General features: G+C 38.7%; 1 protein-coding gene across 9 annotated transcripts in view; it reads right to left on the minus strand.

Annotated features, from left to right (window-relative positions):
* Positions 1-4,241: 4,241 nt before the first annotated feature.
* ROBO2 (roundabout guidance receptor 2) overlaps positions 4,242-16,918 on the minus strand; it is a 354,242-nt gene continuing 341,565 nt past the window's right edge. For 5 of the 9 annotated variants that reach the window (XM_069945954.1, XM_069945951.1, XM_069945950.1 and 2 more), the window contains 5 exons: positions 12,814-12,996; positions 11,256-11,423; positions 10,859-11,092; positions 9,211-9,408; positions 4,242-6,804 (listed from right to left, as the gene is read on the minus strand). In XM_069945954.1, coding sequence (XP_069802055.1) covers positions 6,803-6,804; positions 9,211-9,408; positions 10,859-11,092; positions 11,256-11,423; positions 12,814-12,996 — 785 coding nt within the window. In that variant the 3' untranslated portion in view covers positions 4,242-6,802. The remainder of the gene's footprint in view (positions 6,805-9,210; positions 9,409-10,858; positions 11,093-11,255; positions 11,424-12,813; positions 12,997-16,918) is intronic. The other 4 variants (XM_069945956.1, XM_069945955.1, XM_069945953.1 and 1 more) reach the window with 2 other exon arrangements.

Below are 16,918 nucleotides of genomic sequence, written 5' to 3' on the forward strand. Positions count from 1 at the left end.
TTTTTTTTTTTTTTTTTTTAAAGATAAAGTTTTATTCCACTATAGAAAGCTCTATAACATCTGATATCTGTTAAAATTGATACTGACAAAAAAACAAAACAAAAAATGTGCACCCAGATATCTTCAAAACTCTTGCTTCTGCCATGTCTTAGGCAGATATGTAAGTGATTATAGTTGCAGTCTAATTAGACATTCCTCTTCTGCTCTTAGAGGCTACTTTTGGATAGTGTACCTCTTGATGAGAGATCGTTGACTGCTAAACATGGCTATAGGATGCTTCCAGGACTGAAAAAAATATGATGGTTGGTTGTTTGAATTTTTTTTGCCATTTAGACCTGTGTGAACAAGCTGATAAGCGGTGATGGGAGAAGTGGTTTTGTGAGGGAACACAATAAACAGGTGCCAGATAGCCTAGACAGCCAGTAGACAGAATTGGTTGATGAGTCTACAACTACAAGAAGCTCCTAAATTTTCGTTGTCCACCATCCAGACACATGTTGTCCCTTTTATGCTCATACCATTCCCAGGCACTAGCAGAAGGGAATTTAGTGTCATCTTTATTTGTAGTGGTGTCATGAATTAGAAACCTGGGATGCTTGGGATCTCATCGTGTTCAGATTTGAATAAGGAGGGCTCATTTAATCTTGCCCATGCTTTGGATGATCTGAAGAGCCATCACATATCATAATCAATCTCCCCTAGTTGTCATATGAGGGACACTAACAGTTTAGTGATATGTACAGAACATCCTGCTGTGACGTGTTGTCTCCCTGTCTTCCAACTGGCATTTTTCCGCAGGGTAATGCTCCCCAAACACCAGCGTTTCCTAGGAATTTCTGTGCCCTATTATAACACTTCCTTGACCTTCTGGTCACCAGTGATATCGCTGGTTGAGCATATATGTGGATCTAGCTTTGGTACCCTATGTCCCGCTTAGCAAATCAGTGGATGCGGTGGGATAGCACACTGATTGGCTTGGCCGGACATCAGTAAGCAGTTAGCCCGAGAATCAGGCTGTAGCTCGGACAGGTAATGTATTAACCAGGCAGCGGTGGGCTGAGGGGGCAGGAGAGAAAAGTACACAGTATTGCAGTGGATTTTGCTGCTGAATGTGCAGTGTGAAATCTGCAGCGATACTGTATGTGTGAAGACACCATTAGTTTGTTTGGTGGTCTATCCTAAGCATTGATCAAGTATGTTAAATAGAATGTACTACTTTGCTTGGTGTAAAAAAAAAAATGATGCCACCTGGTGTTGGCAAGCGTGAAGATCCCAGCAGCACAGTCAATTTTGATAACTGCCAGGGCGCCAGGCCAGCTTCCAGTGCACCGAGCAGGCCTAATTGCACAACAAGAGACTGGTGTAGATGGCAGGAGCTTGTTTAAAAAATGGACTGCACCGCTGAGATCTATGCACTGGCACCAACCAGGTAGTAAAAAAAATATATACAAATAATATTTACAGCAAGCAAAGTGGTACATTCACTTTAAAGTCCCTGGAAGCACCTTTATCAACCTGTATAAAATTCAGATGTACCTCACCTTTCCTTTCCACAGGACTTAATATATTACAGGATGATTTGAATAAAAAAAGAGAAAACAATTCTGCAATACTCTGTCAGGAGTTGTATAGGCTATATATGTTTGTGTGGTGCCCTACTGGTGGTGATGTGAATTGCAGCCTGTTGAACATTTTGCCATGAGAAATTAAAATCTATAACTAAGCCTAAAGCCAGTTAAAGGTCGACACATCTCTATACAACCATGGTGAGAGGTAAAATGTTGATGCAGAGAGACTGTAGCGTCAACCAAAGTTCATCCATCCATTTTCATTTTATTTTTTATTGAATAACTGCCCAGAGGCAAATTGCTGCCATTTGCTGGTGCGATACAATAGTCCTAATTCGCCTACAGCACTTTTTTTTTCTATGCCTGGGAACTTCCAGTCACCAGTCATCCCCAGGCTGCTAGTAAAGGAGAGGAAGACACAGCAGTATTTTTTCTTTTGTTATGTATTATTCAGTCAGAGAATATTAATTCATAAGAACAAGTCCTTTCATATTTGTAAAAAGAAACATTTGACCCTGGCTCGTGACCTAATTTACACAGGTGAAAACGTCTGTGGTGACAAGAAAAAATATTTACCAGCGTGACAATGTCATGAAAACGCACATTTTTAATACTGTTACAACCACTTGCCAATGGAAAAGGTAGAACAAACATTGGAAGAACTGACATAGTGACTCCAGTTGGTTGTCAGCTTAGCATTTCCTATAAACTCTATAAAGAACAATATTCTCGATAAAAACAAAAAAGGTTAAAAGAAAATTCTAGAAAAAAAAGTATTTTCAGTATTTCATGGGCTTGTGTTTCCTTAAGATTAGCAAATGTATCATTGGTACAGTATATAAAATTCTCCAGTGGGGAAGAAGCAAGTTTCTGTACATTGCATTTATCCTTTATAAAACAACAAAGAGAAATGCAAGAATAAGCGTTGCTGACATTGTTATATCTATATAAAATGGCTTATAGGACAGAACTGGACACAACCTAATACTTCCTGTGTATTGTGTAACTCCGCCCTCCCCTCATATCGATCCGTGTGATCTCTCCCTCTGTATGATGCCAAATTCAAACAATAGGTGTAAACTATCTTGACAGCAGGATTGGGAAATGAGAGTTTTAAATTACTTCCTGAAAGGCAGAGATTGTATTTTTGGTACTTGATACAGTACATAGAATCATTATCTTTTAGGAAGAACATTACTACTAATTCATATTAGGGATATGTGGCATTAAATAAATTAAGATTTTTTTTGTCTGTTTATTATTTAACAAAGTTATTCAAAATGTATTTACATTACTTAATTTCTAAATTTGCAATTTTTTAATTTTTTTAAGTGATCAAAACTAAAAAAAAATGATCACAGTGATTTTCAACCAGTGTGCACACTAGTGTGCCGCAACACATGGTCGGGTGTGCCGCGGGGAAAGTTCTTCAAACTATGGTGCCCCTGTGAAACAGGAGAAAACAATGGGGGAGAGAAACCTGGGGATGGGGGGGGGGGGGGAAACAGGGGAGAGAAGCAGGGGGAAGAGAAACATGGGGATGGGGGAGAGAAACAGCAGGGGGGAGAGACGTTTGGTGGAGAGAAGCACAGGAGAGAAGCACGGGGGAGAAAAGCACAGGAGAGAAGCAGGGGGGAGAAGTATGGTGGAGAGAAGCACAGGAGAGAAGCAGGGGGGAGAAGTATGGTGGAGAGAAGCACAGGGGGGAGAAGCACAGGAGAGAAGCAGGGGGGAGAAGTATGGTGGAGAGAAGCACAGGAGAGAAGCAGGGGGGGAAAAGTATGGTGGAGAGCAGGGCCGATTCTACCTTTTCTGCCGCCTGAGGCGAAAACTGACAAAGCGCCCCCCCCCCCCCCCTCAGAGCAATAGTCAGGGAGAGAAGATCCAGGACAGGCACAGTGCAGCATCGCAGTGTGTATGGGACAGCACTATAGATAACAGTGTGCTCTGTGCAGTGACCAGATTTTTTAACTGTTTGAGCCACTATGGGCCCCCTGGGAGCTTCAAAACAAACAACAATCTACAACTGCTGACCTCTGACCTCAGGAGCCAGAGAAGAGCCATAAAACAGGCTGCTCTGTTAACTCTTTCAGTACTGCAGAATGTAGAGTATTACTGTGCATCACTTACATTCTGCAATACAGAAAGAGTTAACAGCAGAGCAGAACATTACTTTGATGCCTCTTCTCCTGCTCTGGCACTATGCTGAGGTCAGCTCGGAGTTCGGCAGGGCAGAGAAGACATAATATAGCGTCCCCGCTGCTGTTAACTTTTTCTTTTCTACAGTGTGTAAGTGATGCAGAGTATAATAACTCTGCATTATTGAAAGGGTTAACAGCAGGAGACACTATATGTCTTATGTGATGTGAATACCTGTGAATACGAGGCTTCCAGTGCCTCCTCAGCGCTTCTCATGAGGCAACTGACAGGAAACACGGCTGGGCACTGAGCTGTAACTAGTTGTAATGATAAGGACACAGGAGGCTGATGCCGCCCCCCTCAAGGGCTGTGTTATCTGCCGCCTGAGGCAAACACTTCACCTTGCCTCATGGCAGATACGGGCCTGGTGGAGAGAAGCACAGGGGGGAGAAGAAAACAGGCCCAGGTTTCACACTGAGTGAGTATAAATACATTTAGAATCTATATTATTAACTATATGTACAATATGTACTGTTTTAGTGTCATTTTGTGCCATTTTGGTTGGTGGTGTGCCCCGGAATTTTTTAAGTATAAAAAGTGTGCCGCGGCTCAAAAAGGTTGAAAATCACTGCTCTAAGTTAAGTTTAGGTTTGTTTATACAATAGAGACAACCTATATCATGGTTTCCTGGGGTCAGAAAATTTGCCTCTATCCCTTATTTTAATGGATGACCACAACACTAGCAAACAAGGGTGTAGAGAACTATTCCCAGGAGATAGGGGAAACAATTGCCAAGTCCTGTTGTCCCAAATGGTTAGGGGTGTGATGGTAGAATGGGGCCCATCTCTCAAGCATTTTGACAATTTATTGTGTACAATGAAAAGGAGTTCAACATTTCCCAGTATTTTGTTATAATAATAATAATAATAATAGCAACAATAAAACATTATTTTACTAGGTGCTTTTGCATTTGGGGCAACTGAGACAACCTGTGGCCTCTTCAACTATCATATTAGTTGGATTGCCAGTTTTCAGCTTGCCAATCTGTTATTGATGGCCAACCTAAATTCAGGGGACAATTCCGGGTCTGATTTGCCCCACTTATATATATATATATATATATTTTCTCTGATAATATTTCTATTTAACGGCTTCTCGATTTGGAAATTTTCCTTAATCTGTCCAGCAAATAACCAGACAACTTGACCACTGTAGGCATATATCCCAAATAAATTAAAAGACTTTAAAATGCATCCCTATTTTACAACGGTTTTCGTGTCCTTCCTTACCTTTCCTCTTGGCTTAACATATCTCGAAATGTGTGGTATGAGATAAAAAGTGCTGAAAATTGGCTTTGTGAAAAATTGGATGTCATCATGGAAATACAGTGTAATAATTAAAAAAAAAACTATAAAGTGAAAAAGCTTTTCTGAAATTTTAGTGCAAAAATATTTAATGATTTGGATTTTTACTTAAGTATCAGATGTATTTTTCAAAACAAGGAATAGTATATACAGACGTGTCCTTTCATAACTTATCTCGAAAATCGATATTTTTTGACACATGGTGTGAGATCACCAGGTTATCATAATGCTGTGATGAATATGCTGTGTTTCTCTATGGGTGAACACCAAGTGACTGTTATGTAAATGAAGTATTTTCATAGCATAGCATAGTCCTGATATTGTATTGAATGGGTTTTATGACAAACTGGAATCATTAAAGGAAAGCTAAGGATGGACACACCTGTAGGTATACTGTGGTTGATATTAATATCAATATTTGGGATAATATTTACCAAACAGCCATTACTTTCTACATTCTTGGGCCAGCAAGTGTAATTACTGGGAAAAAATCTTTGTTTTTGCCATCAATAAAGCTTAGCCCCTACCTTCATTTAATAATGGAGCACCGTAAAAATTGTTTCTGTGTGGACAGGCCAATACACAGTACAGACTGCTCATTGGATCTCCATCTAAAGGCAGGTAGTGGAAACCAAATATTGACAATACATGTCACTTACAGGTGGTTCTTTGAACCAATAGAGGAAGGGATTAAGTCATTTACTGGTATGAACTACCCAAAAATGTATGTATTCAAAGCTTTTCTACCTACCCTACAATTATCTAAAACCTTCGAAAGGAGGTAAAAAAAAAATTCCACTTAAGTCAACATTACCAGAGTGGATGTTAGTCATTATAATATACACAAATGTGCGTGACTTATATATGTGCATATTCAAAAATATATGCTCATATATAAATATAAATTGTACATACATGCACGTCCACAAGTGAATACATGTATTCATACTCTCATATAACAATGACATAGATCTTCACCATATTGAAAGCAAGAAAAACAAACATATTGCTTAGTTTTGATCCTTGTTGTTCCAATCTATTTGCCAGAATCTTTGTAAGTTTTTTTTCCTTCTCTGTAAACCAGGTAATACCACTCATGTGATCCTGCACAGATATAGTACCTGTAGCAATATGCAATGTGTTTTATAGTACAGACCGTTCCGTCACATTCAGACTCTTCCCTCCGTGTCACAAGGAGTAAGGTTTTTGTGCTTATCATCAAATAAAAATCGCAGTGCAAAAATTTAAACATGAATGTTACACAGTTAAACAAAAAGTTTTTTGTTTCTTTTTTTTTTGTCTTTTTTTTATATGGCACCACAGCCTATTAATTCACATACAGTATAGTACAATAGAACAATAAGGACAGACAATAATATTAAGAAGAATAATATGAACAAAAGAGGGCAAGCTTGCATAGGAATGCAATCAAAGAAAAACAATATATACAAAGCCAATTTTTTTTTTTATCCTTGATGTCAATTCCTCGTTCCTCTTTTGTGTATTTCTGGCAAGAAATATTTAAGGTGGATGGTGTGTATATCAGAGAAGGAGAAAGTAAATTGTCTGTGGGATATGTGTGACTTTCTGTGGCTTTACATTGCATTTACAGTCCTTCCAATCCTACATAAATAAATGAATGTCCATTGCACTGTTTTGAGTTTCCTCTTAACTTTCATCAGTCCAGACCAACTGGTCTATAGAGCAGCTTGTGTCGTAGCTTTTTCAGTACTCTAAGAAAGAGAAAAGAAAGAAATCATTCATTAGTGATGTTAGAACTCTACTCCATGGTATCTCTAATAGATTAAAGGGACTTAAAGGGGTTGTACATTGCTGTCCATCAGTTCAATTTCTGCTCCACAACTCACTGTACACAACATAGACTGTCCTCTTAAAGTTTGGAGGAAGCAATAGGGCTGTGTTGGAATGGAGCAGAAAGAGAGAAGCTGGGGAATTTGGAAGGGAACTTGGCAATCAAACAACATCTTTCAAAATTTGTGATTAGCAATAGCCCCAGCATCTCAAGATGCCAAGACACCTGTAGACCTGTAGGGACCATGACAATATGGGTTAGCATACTGTATCTTTGTAAAGCTATGGGTGGCTTGATGGAGGCACACTACAGTCCTCTAAAGTGTGTGGGTGTGTACCAACCCTTCCATGGCAGCAGATGTTAAAGGAAAGGTGGACAGGACATGTTGGATGGAGTCACCCCCAGAGGTGTTTGGCAGAGATCTATTCCCAGAGATTTTGAATTAAGACCAGTGATGAATTTAACTTTTTTTCCGTTAATCTATCTATCTATCTATCTATCTATCTATCTATCTATCTATCCTATAGAGGTGAAGCTATAATATGCTTTGAACTATTTTAGTGGTCATGTGACCGAAATAATTGGAGCTCAGGTTTAAATTAGAAAAAAAAAGAGCTGCTGGCTTTGTTATCAATCCCAACATATCTATTGTTCAACATATAGTCTTGACCCCCACCATAGAGCAGGGTCTATCCTAAATGATGTGCTCATCTCACAGTCTCACGTTGCTGCCTACAGTTTCTCCATTATGCAGAACAATGATGGATTGATGTGTTCAATATAATTTGTATTTGCTTGCACACATTTATAGCAGGAGACAATTAGGGTACGGTCATGATGAATAATAGTGATATTTCTGCTGGTCACGGTAGTAAGGTTATTCCTATATTACATTGTGAATATAGCTTGAGCAAAAATTGGAAAAAAAAATGGCATGGTCTTCCATCATATACAGTGCATAAAACAAGGAAATGGGATTATCCAGCAAGACATTCTGATCAGTTTTTGTAAAATATTTATGAAAACATAAATTATACAAAATAATGCATTGTAAATATTTATATAACTAGCAATGCAAAAAAATACAGAGCCTATAGCATTGGGTTTTCTAGCATGAAATAGACTTTCTGGGTTTATCTGTACTTAGAATACAGTATTTCCGTTCAGCCTGACATTGTAGCTTATGTTTAGAGCTGCATAATAATTCAAATAAAAAAAAAAAATCAAGGATGGCAAGTTTAACAGTGATACTATAGAAATACTAATACTTATTAGGAAATAAGTAAGATGGGACAAAGCATTGAGGCTGAACATAGAGCAGATGCAGAAGGTCAACAAGATAAAATAAGGGAGGTGTTCAACAGTTCTATATCTAAGAAGCAATAACTAATATATATATATATATATATATATATATATATATATATATATATATATATATATGGACCAAGTATATTGGGAGGCAATGTAAATCCCAACTATACTGATAAAGGAAATAGGGGGTCAATATTATTACATAGAAGAGAATAAAGTAATTTTATATATCCGATTAGGATATATTTGTGTTAATATAGGGGGTTTCTCTGTCTAAAATTTAGCTCTTGGCCAGAAAGGGAAAGAGCATTCTGACATAGCATCCTGAATAGTGTAGTTCTTTATTTCCCCATTAGTGGCACTGCAGCAAAATGAAGACTTTTCTTTCCATATTAATAAACAAATTTAAGCAGATGGCTGAAGCGACCCAGCAGGGAGCAATCTGTGACCGGTTTATTGAACAGAAATCCTTTTGATAAGTGGGGATTGTGCAAAATTTAAGAGCCCCTCTAAGCTATTGGTACTGGACACTATTAACCCTCACTAAGTATTTGTGTATGTTAGATTAGTGCCACACATGCCAGCAAATACTTTAGTAGCCAAATGGATGAGATAAAAAATCCTATTTACATGTATCAAATATTGTCACTGGATTGTAAATTTCCCCCATAGACTTTGATAGGGAAGTCCAAATCGGCAAGTCACCAGCAGCAGATGATGTATTGTAAGCGCCACCAACCACTAGAAAAAACTTTGAAGTTTTTTTTTTTTCTCCCTGACTTTTTCCTTGCTTCCTAAGACCATAGAAAATCTATGAAGCCCAATAGAGACTAGGAGAAAGGGGCCTAGTAGAGCGATTCTTCCCACTCCTTCTAACAACATCCAGGCCCCACTGACTGATCAAAATTGTCCCTATGACTTGTCAAAAGAACATGTCTACAGAATATGACACTATCCATAGAGGCTTCTCTGACTATTGTAATCCCTTAAAAACAGTAACATAACTACTTACATAATTCACCTGTAAACTGTCCTTGACTGTTTGGCCCCAAATATCCTACATCAAGAAAATCAATGGCATTGCGCTGGTGACCCCTCATAATATCTCCTTTCCTTGGTCCGGTGGAATCTTTTGAGGACGTGGTTCCTGTGGAACTATGGCCTCCAGGTGAAGGAAAACTTGGCTTGTTGTATGGCATCAGCACCTCATCTGAGAGGGGGAAAAAAATCAATGAGATACTTCTGCAATTTTCTTAATGAAATTACTTTCTATACTTAAAATGTCACATTTAAAATGCTACTTTGGATTTCAACTATTTAGTAAATAATTTAGCAGGTGAGCGCATAATGAAGAGCCGGTGTCGGAGCCGATTCAGCTCCCGTCTAATTATCTTGATTTCTGCTCTTGTTGATATTTGAGAAAACTGCTGATCTTTAAAATATCACCATTAATTGGAATAAGAGATCAATTTGGGTGCATTATACGTGGCTTCTAAATGGGCAATTATAGAAAAAATTATAACCAAGCTATAGATACTAGAATATACCGGCATGGGAATAATCGTCAGGGCGTCATTAGCTCTTAATTAGATTTAGGATGGAACTATTTGATGATGTGGCACTAAATATGTTTAGTTCAGCATGTGCTACTTCATGCAGGAATTACTAGTATATCAACCATTTTACTGTATTTAAGATACTGTACTGGAATTTTTTAATTATACAATCAAATAGGTTGAATGGGATTAGAAAAAATATGACACTGGTGAATAGCACCACTTCGTGTCTATGGGCACGACCTTTGTTGACCTTGATATACAGATGACAGAATTACTGACATTCAGGGGGTAGAAGGAGCAGCGTTCTTTATTATTATGGTATTGCAGCAGTTAGCAGTTTGGATGGGATTTATCTATAAACCCAAATAGGGAGTGAGCTATTAGACCAGGCTAGGAGGCAGGGAGAGACTGTCCTGGACCACCTCCATTTATCAGAGCTAAAAGAAGGAGGCAGGGAAGGCATGGAAAACAGGTTATTACCTTAACACTGCCTGAACCACAAGTCATTGGGTTGGTCCCTGATATCTTCTGCCTTCCCTGCCTGGTAAATCTCTCCTTGCTTGGGTATAGGGAGAAATCTATCAATCAAGGCTGGTGAGGCAATCAGATGCTGCTAGGGACTTTCCCGATAACTCATTGGTTAAGCTAGTCTGAACTGATGAGAAGTTCATTTAACTGTTTGGGTCTTTTCATGGAAATTGTGTACACATATTGGGAAACATTTATGAAGTAGTTTTTTATGCTGGGCTTAAAGAGCTGGGCTTAAAGAGCTGGGCTTTAGCTCTGGAGCTAAAGAGTCGGTGCAAATTTTTTTAAATCTGAGCTGGTGCAGGTTTTAGTATCATTTTTCCAACGGAAAAATGATAAATACAGAGCACGCAGAGGTCGCGCCATTTCTGCGTGCTGCCGCACCCCCCTCTCCGCCTCACTGGCGAAGGTGGCGCACATTGGGCAGATGCGAAAAGTATATTTGCAAAAATACCATTTGCAAATATTTCTACGCCGATCTGCCTCATCTGCGCCTAAAAAAGGCATTTACGCCTTTTCATACATTTTTGATATTTAGGATTTATGGCATATGTCAACCAATATTTATAATACCTGAACCAAAAGCCTGCTTGTTTTGCCGCTCTGTGGATCCAAGCCATTCCTGTGTTTGCCGTTGCCGCTCTAAAGATGTTCTACCATGACGTTCCAAAGAGGTCTTACTATCATCTATGTTAGTAGTATGCCTCTCAAGAGAACTGGCTTTTCTTTCTGGAGGACCACTACGTTGACTGGGTACTTGCTGTCTCAAACTTTGACAGGGCGGAGGTTCAGGTGGAGGGGGAAGATCTTAAAAAAATAAAAACCAAAAAGGTATTTAATAGGAGATCAGCCATCGAAAAGGTCAAAAAAGGTACATTTCTATATTTAACAGGTGACTATTTAGAGGTCAGGCATTCTGTAAATCTGCACATAAATATAAAGTTACTACAGACTCCTAAAATAAACTTACCATCCACCATGCCTTCTCTCCGTAGGCCAGGAGGCTGATCCATCCTTCCTCCCTTGTGTTTTTTAGTAGGCCTTGGCCTTTGGTTGTTGTGATTCATGGCTGAGTGGTTACTGTCCCCAGAAAAAGGACTAGAAGGTCTTGGCTTTTGCGAAAATGATTGCATTTTTCCTAAAAAAGTAAATAAAGACATAAAAATATAATTTCAAATCAATAGTGTAAAAAACAAACTATATATATATATATATATATATATATATATATATATATATATAATGCTTACCTCTTTGCACTGCCCCAGTGTCCTGCTACGGGTCTCTGGTGTCCTCCAGAGATGATCCTGCCTCCACTTCTGAGACTGACTTGTCTCAGGGGTGACAGCCCACTCAGCCAGTGGGCTGTCATCGTCGAGATGAGTCCATCTCGGAAATGAAGGCAAAATTATCTGTGGAGTCACTTGAGACCTTTAGAAGGACAAAGGGGGAGTGCAAAGAGGTAAGCCTAGTTTCTTTATTGTTTTATATGCTTGCAACAATAAAGATAACGGTTTCTCTTTTTGGATAACCTCTTGCACTATACACAGTTTGATATACATACAATTTACATAATTTTTCATGCAAATGTGTTAAGCCAGAGCAGAAGATCATCAGATGCCACAGCAGAAGATCATCAGATGCCACCAGCGAAAGTACATTGAGACAAAGAGACAGCCAATAGTTAGATGACCTCTTGATGAAGATCAGAACACGTTATTGTCATTGTGTTGTCACTGGGAGAAAATTGTACCACATTTGATTTACATTAAATATTCAGTGGTTGGATATTCCTACATCAGTCCCAAAGGTAGGTAAGCCTTGCCTACTGACTAACCATTGAATGTTTTGATGTTTAGGTAAAACTATATTGGTTATTCTTTTATGTTCAACTATGTGAATCAGATCAGTTCATGTCAGATCAGTTCATGTCAGATCAGTTCATGTTTGGCATCAATGCAAGCAAGAAATACAGAACATGTATTTTCCAATTTAATGGTAGGAACTAGAGATGAGCGAACCTCGAGCATGCTCGAGTCGATCCGAACCCGAACTTTCGGCATTTGATTAGCGGTGGCTGCTGAAGTTGGATAAAGCCCTAAGGCTATGTGTAAAACATTTATATAGTCATTGGCTGTATCCATGTTTTCCAGACAACCTTAGAGCTTTATCCAAGTTCAACATCCCCAGCTAATCAAATACTGAATGTTCGTGTTCGGGTTCGGATCGACTCGAACCCGAACCCGGTTCGCTCATCTCTAGTAGGAACACATAAAAAGCCATTAACAGCAAAAAAAAAGTTAACTATACATTGGTTAAGTATCACTTAATGGAAACTATATGAAAGGAATTAGAACATGTTTGTTCATAAGCACCTCAGAAGGAAAGCCAATGGAAAGTTCCATTCACCAGATGCCATGCATGTTAGGTTGAGTTGGCAGCATGAGGCATGTTGATGAAAGGGAAAGAAAGCTCAAGAAGTAGAGAGCCATCCCTCATGCCCGAGGCACCAGTTAAAGACAACAAACCTGCTCTGGATAGGCTGGTTCCATTAAGGGTGAACCCAGCTTTATCTGCCGCTGCAACGAGTGACTGTGCAAAGTTGCCGCTCATAAATATCGAGTCATCTGAAGAGCTAACTACACTAGATCTACGACTAGAAAAGTTACGATCGTCATCAGATGCAGACCCCCATCCATTTACCATAGAACCTAAAAATAAAGGCAGGGATCTAGTGAGTCATTAACATTTCCATGTTGACCAATAAACCATATTTTGTTATTAAAGAAGGAATTTGCTTTGGAAGGGCTGAATGATCACTAGATCACAACACATCAGAATTATTATGTTTCAATGTCATTATTTAATTTATACCATCCTGACAGGGCTTGAAGGACTACCTGCAAGCACTACCAAATTTATGCCCTATCCACAGTTTCTATGGCTGGGGAATACCTAAGAGATTATGAGGTGTCTGACCACTCTATTCATTCTCTATGAAGCTGTCAGACATAGACACATACAGCTCTTGGCTATCTTTGACAGCTTCATAGAGAATGAATGAAGAAGTTTCATGCATGTGCTGCCCACCTCTCAGATTTTAAATCTTGAGATTGACCTCCAACTGTGGCCTCTTAGTTGCCCTATGAACATGGCTACTGTGGCTAGGGCATAACCTGTCAAGATTGAAATACTCCTTTAAGCTTTCTATGCATGTACCATTTTATAATTAAATAAAAGGCCTAAAAAAGGCATATGAGCATTAGAAAAGGTAGTGTAGACGTTGTATCTATAGTAGTATTGCAGTCCCATTTCTCATTTAATTTGATAAGTAATTTTCCTTCAGATCAGACCTTTCTCTGTCTGTTTTACTGTGGATTTTAAAAGCAGCTCATTTAACTTAACTTTTCTGGCTCCCCTGAAGTCCATCTTCTCCAGTCTCTTTTTGGTGACAGTCCACTCAGACAATCACTGGCCGCAGGTGCTGTCCATCCCAGTCAGTCAGTGATTGACTGAAGGGGCTGAAGAATCAGAAGACCGGAAGAGGACACTGGGGGAGCGTGGACAGGTGAGAAAACCCTTGTTTTTGTTTTTTGTTATGTGCAGCCGCCATCTTGCCAAACTTGTTCAAAACTTTGCAAAAAGTTTGGTTCGAAACAAAGTTAAAAACAAACCTGGGTTTGGGGGCTCAGTTCGCTCATTTCTAGTTATAGGAGGTCAAACTTGCCATATCTGATACCTCAAACCCTGAAATAGTTGAAAAACACTTGGATACTCAACTCCTAATATAACCCAATAACTGAAATTGCAACTCTAAAATGATGTCAGCAACAAACTTTTGTAGCTATAAAGCACAAACTTATCCAAAAGTCAATTTATTTCTATGGAAAGCGTTTGGTAGTGAGATCATTAATTTAAGAAGGTCAACCGAGCATTAAACTGCACATACGCAGAATGATGAAACACTGACCAAGTATTTATCGAAAGTTGAACTCTGTTATAACATTTATGACTATGCAGGATACCGGTTATTTTGACCAATTGGGGGTAATTTATATAACGTTACACAAACTGTTAGGATATAAATGTCTGCCTAAATGTGAGATGAAAATCTAATTTATGTCATTTGGCTTTATTTATTTTTGTTTACTGACTTGTTACTTTACGCTTTTTCTTACTTATAACATCTCTTAAAGCGTTTGAGCTGTTGGGAAGAAATGCAGGCAGAACATTAAGTAGTTGCTCAAATGTTACAGAGCAATAAAATACCAGGATAAAGTGGCATCTAGCTGTGTCTCTCTATTACATCTTCGGCACTAAAATTAATTTACGGTCAGTCATCAATTCATTTCCATGTCATTTTATGCTAAACCCATCTTTTCTTGATGAATGTGTAGCACTGTATATCCATTTACACAAAACTCTGTGTTTTAGCTTGCGACTCTGCTAATTGTTACATTACCATTTTTATGAGGTTGAAAAAAATCAGTAATTTTCTTTCATGTCGCATATTTAATTCACAAACTACATTTTCCTTAATAAATTGAATCCTGTTGAATAGCTAAAGAAAGAAACAATTAGACCGACACTGATTTAATCAATGGGTTCATTGATAGAGATACATAAAGCTGTCATCTATATATCTGTCTATTATCTGTCTATCTATCTACTGTATGTATCTACGGTGTATCCATGTGGGAGATAACTGGATAGCAATAGCAGACCGCAGGACGCCGGTAACTTATGTCTAGCATGCACAATTTCCTAATCCTTAACAGAAAAAAAAATGTTAATAAATATTAATGGGTTGCCTCACAATTACACCACACAGCAGGATATGGACTGGCTGCAAGAACCTTTTGCTTTACATATATGCACTCCTCCTCTTCTATTAATTACTAAGGGAAATTACAGGAAAAGCTGTAAGATGTCTTACTATTCCCATTGTGTATGGTAGCTGTGCTAGTACTGAGTCATGTACTGTAACTATCACTGTGTATACTGCACTAGTAGTGAGGTGCCGTACTATCAATATTGTGACAATCGTACTAGTGGTGAGATGCTTTACTATCATCATTGTGTATGCTGTACTAGTAGTGAAATGCCTCATTATTCCCATAGTGTATACTATGCTGGCATTGACATTCCTTACTTTCACTGGGTAGAGGGATGTCGCACTGTGTATAACTGTGTATACAGCACTTGTAATGAGGTGCCTTGCCATCACCATTGTCTATATTGCAGTAGAAGCGAGTAGAGTTGATCGAACCTCGGGAAATCCTAGGTTCGATCGAACTTGAACATTCCTGAACCTTCCACATTTAATTGCTGATGCCTTCCCGGTCCGTGGGAAAGGAGAAGACTGCCCGGTTACCGCCTGGAATTCTGGGATTTAGCCTATTACCTAAGCTGAATTCCAGGCAGTACACAGAATTTCCTAGGATTTCCCGAGGTTCGATCAACTCTAGAAGTGAGATTACTCACTATCACTATTGTATATACTATATTAGTAATGGGGTGTCTTACTATCCCTTTTGTGTATACCATATTAATATTGAGATGACCTAATATCACTATTGTATATTCTGTACTAGTAGTAAGGTGCCTTACTATTCTTTTTTTATATACCATACAAGTAGTGATGTGACTTACTATCGGTATTGTATATACTGTACTAGTAGTGAGATTACTATTACTACTGCCTTACTATTCCTTTTTTATATACTATACTAAGTAGTGAGATGGCTTACTATAACTATTGTATATACTGTCCAAGTAGTGAGGCGCCTTACTATTAATATGGTGTATATTGTTCTAGTAGTGAGATGGCTAGTTGTGGTGTGCCTTAATATAGAAACATACTGTAGAAGATTGCTGGCAGAAAAAGACCACCTGGTCCATCTAGTCTGTCCTTTTAGTATTTCCCTTCTAATTATCTTAGGATAGATATATGTTTATTCCAGGCAGGTTTACATTCTTATTGTAGATTTACCAACCACCTCTGCTGAAAGATTGTTCCAAGCATCTACTACTGTTTCAGTAAAGTAATATTTTCTCATGTTGCTTCTGATCCCAGATAACATCTCACTGTGTCCTCTTGTTCTTGAGTTCAGTTTTTTTTCCTAAAAACACTTACCTCCTGTACCTTATTTAATTCTTTAACATATTTAAAGGTTTCGATCATGCCCCCCCCCCCCCACTTTCCCTTCTTTCCTCCAGACTATACAGATTCAAATCCTTAAATCTCTCCTGACTTGTTTCATGCATCACACCCTCCACAATTTTTGTAGCCCTTCTTTCGACCCTTTCTAGTAATATCCGTTAATTGTTACATATACTACATTGCTATAGAGGACTGAGTTTCCCTATAATTATTTATGTGTAGAGATGAGCGAACCTCGAGCATGCTCGAGTCTATCCGAACGCTAGCATTCGGCATAGCGGGCTGCTGAACTGCTTAAGAGCTTTATCCAAGTTCAGCAGCCCCCGCTATGCCGAATGCTCGGGTTTGGATAGACTCGAGCATGCTCGAGGTTCGCTCATCTCTATTTACAGTATGTGTTAACTGTGCAAGTAGTGAGCTAGCAGTGAGCTGCCTTACTATCAGCATTATATATACTGTACTAATAGTAA

Source organism: Dendropsophus ebraccatus, chromosome 11, assembly GCF_027789765.1.
Source record: "Dendropsophus ebraccatus isolate aDenEbr1 chromosome 11, aDenEbr1.pat, whole genome shotgun sequence".
NCBI classification, from domain to species: domain Eukaryota; kingdom Metazoa; phylum Chordata; class Amphibia; order Anura; family Hylidae; genus Dendropsophus; species Dendropsophus ebraccatus.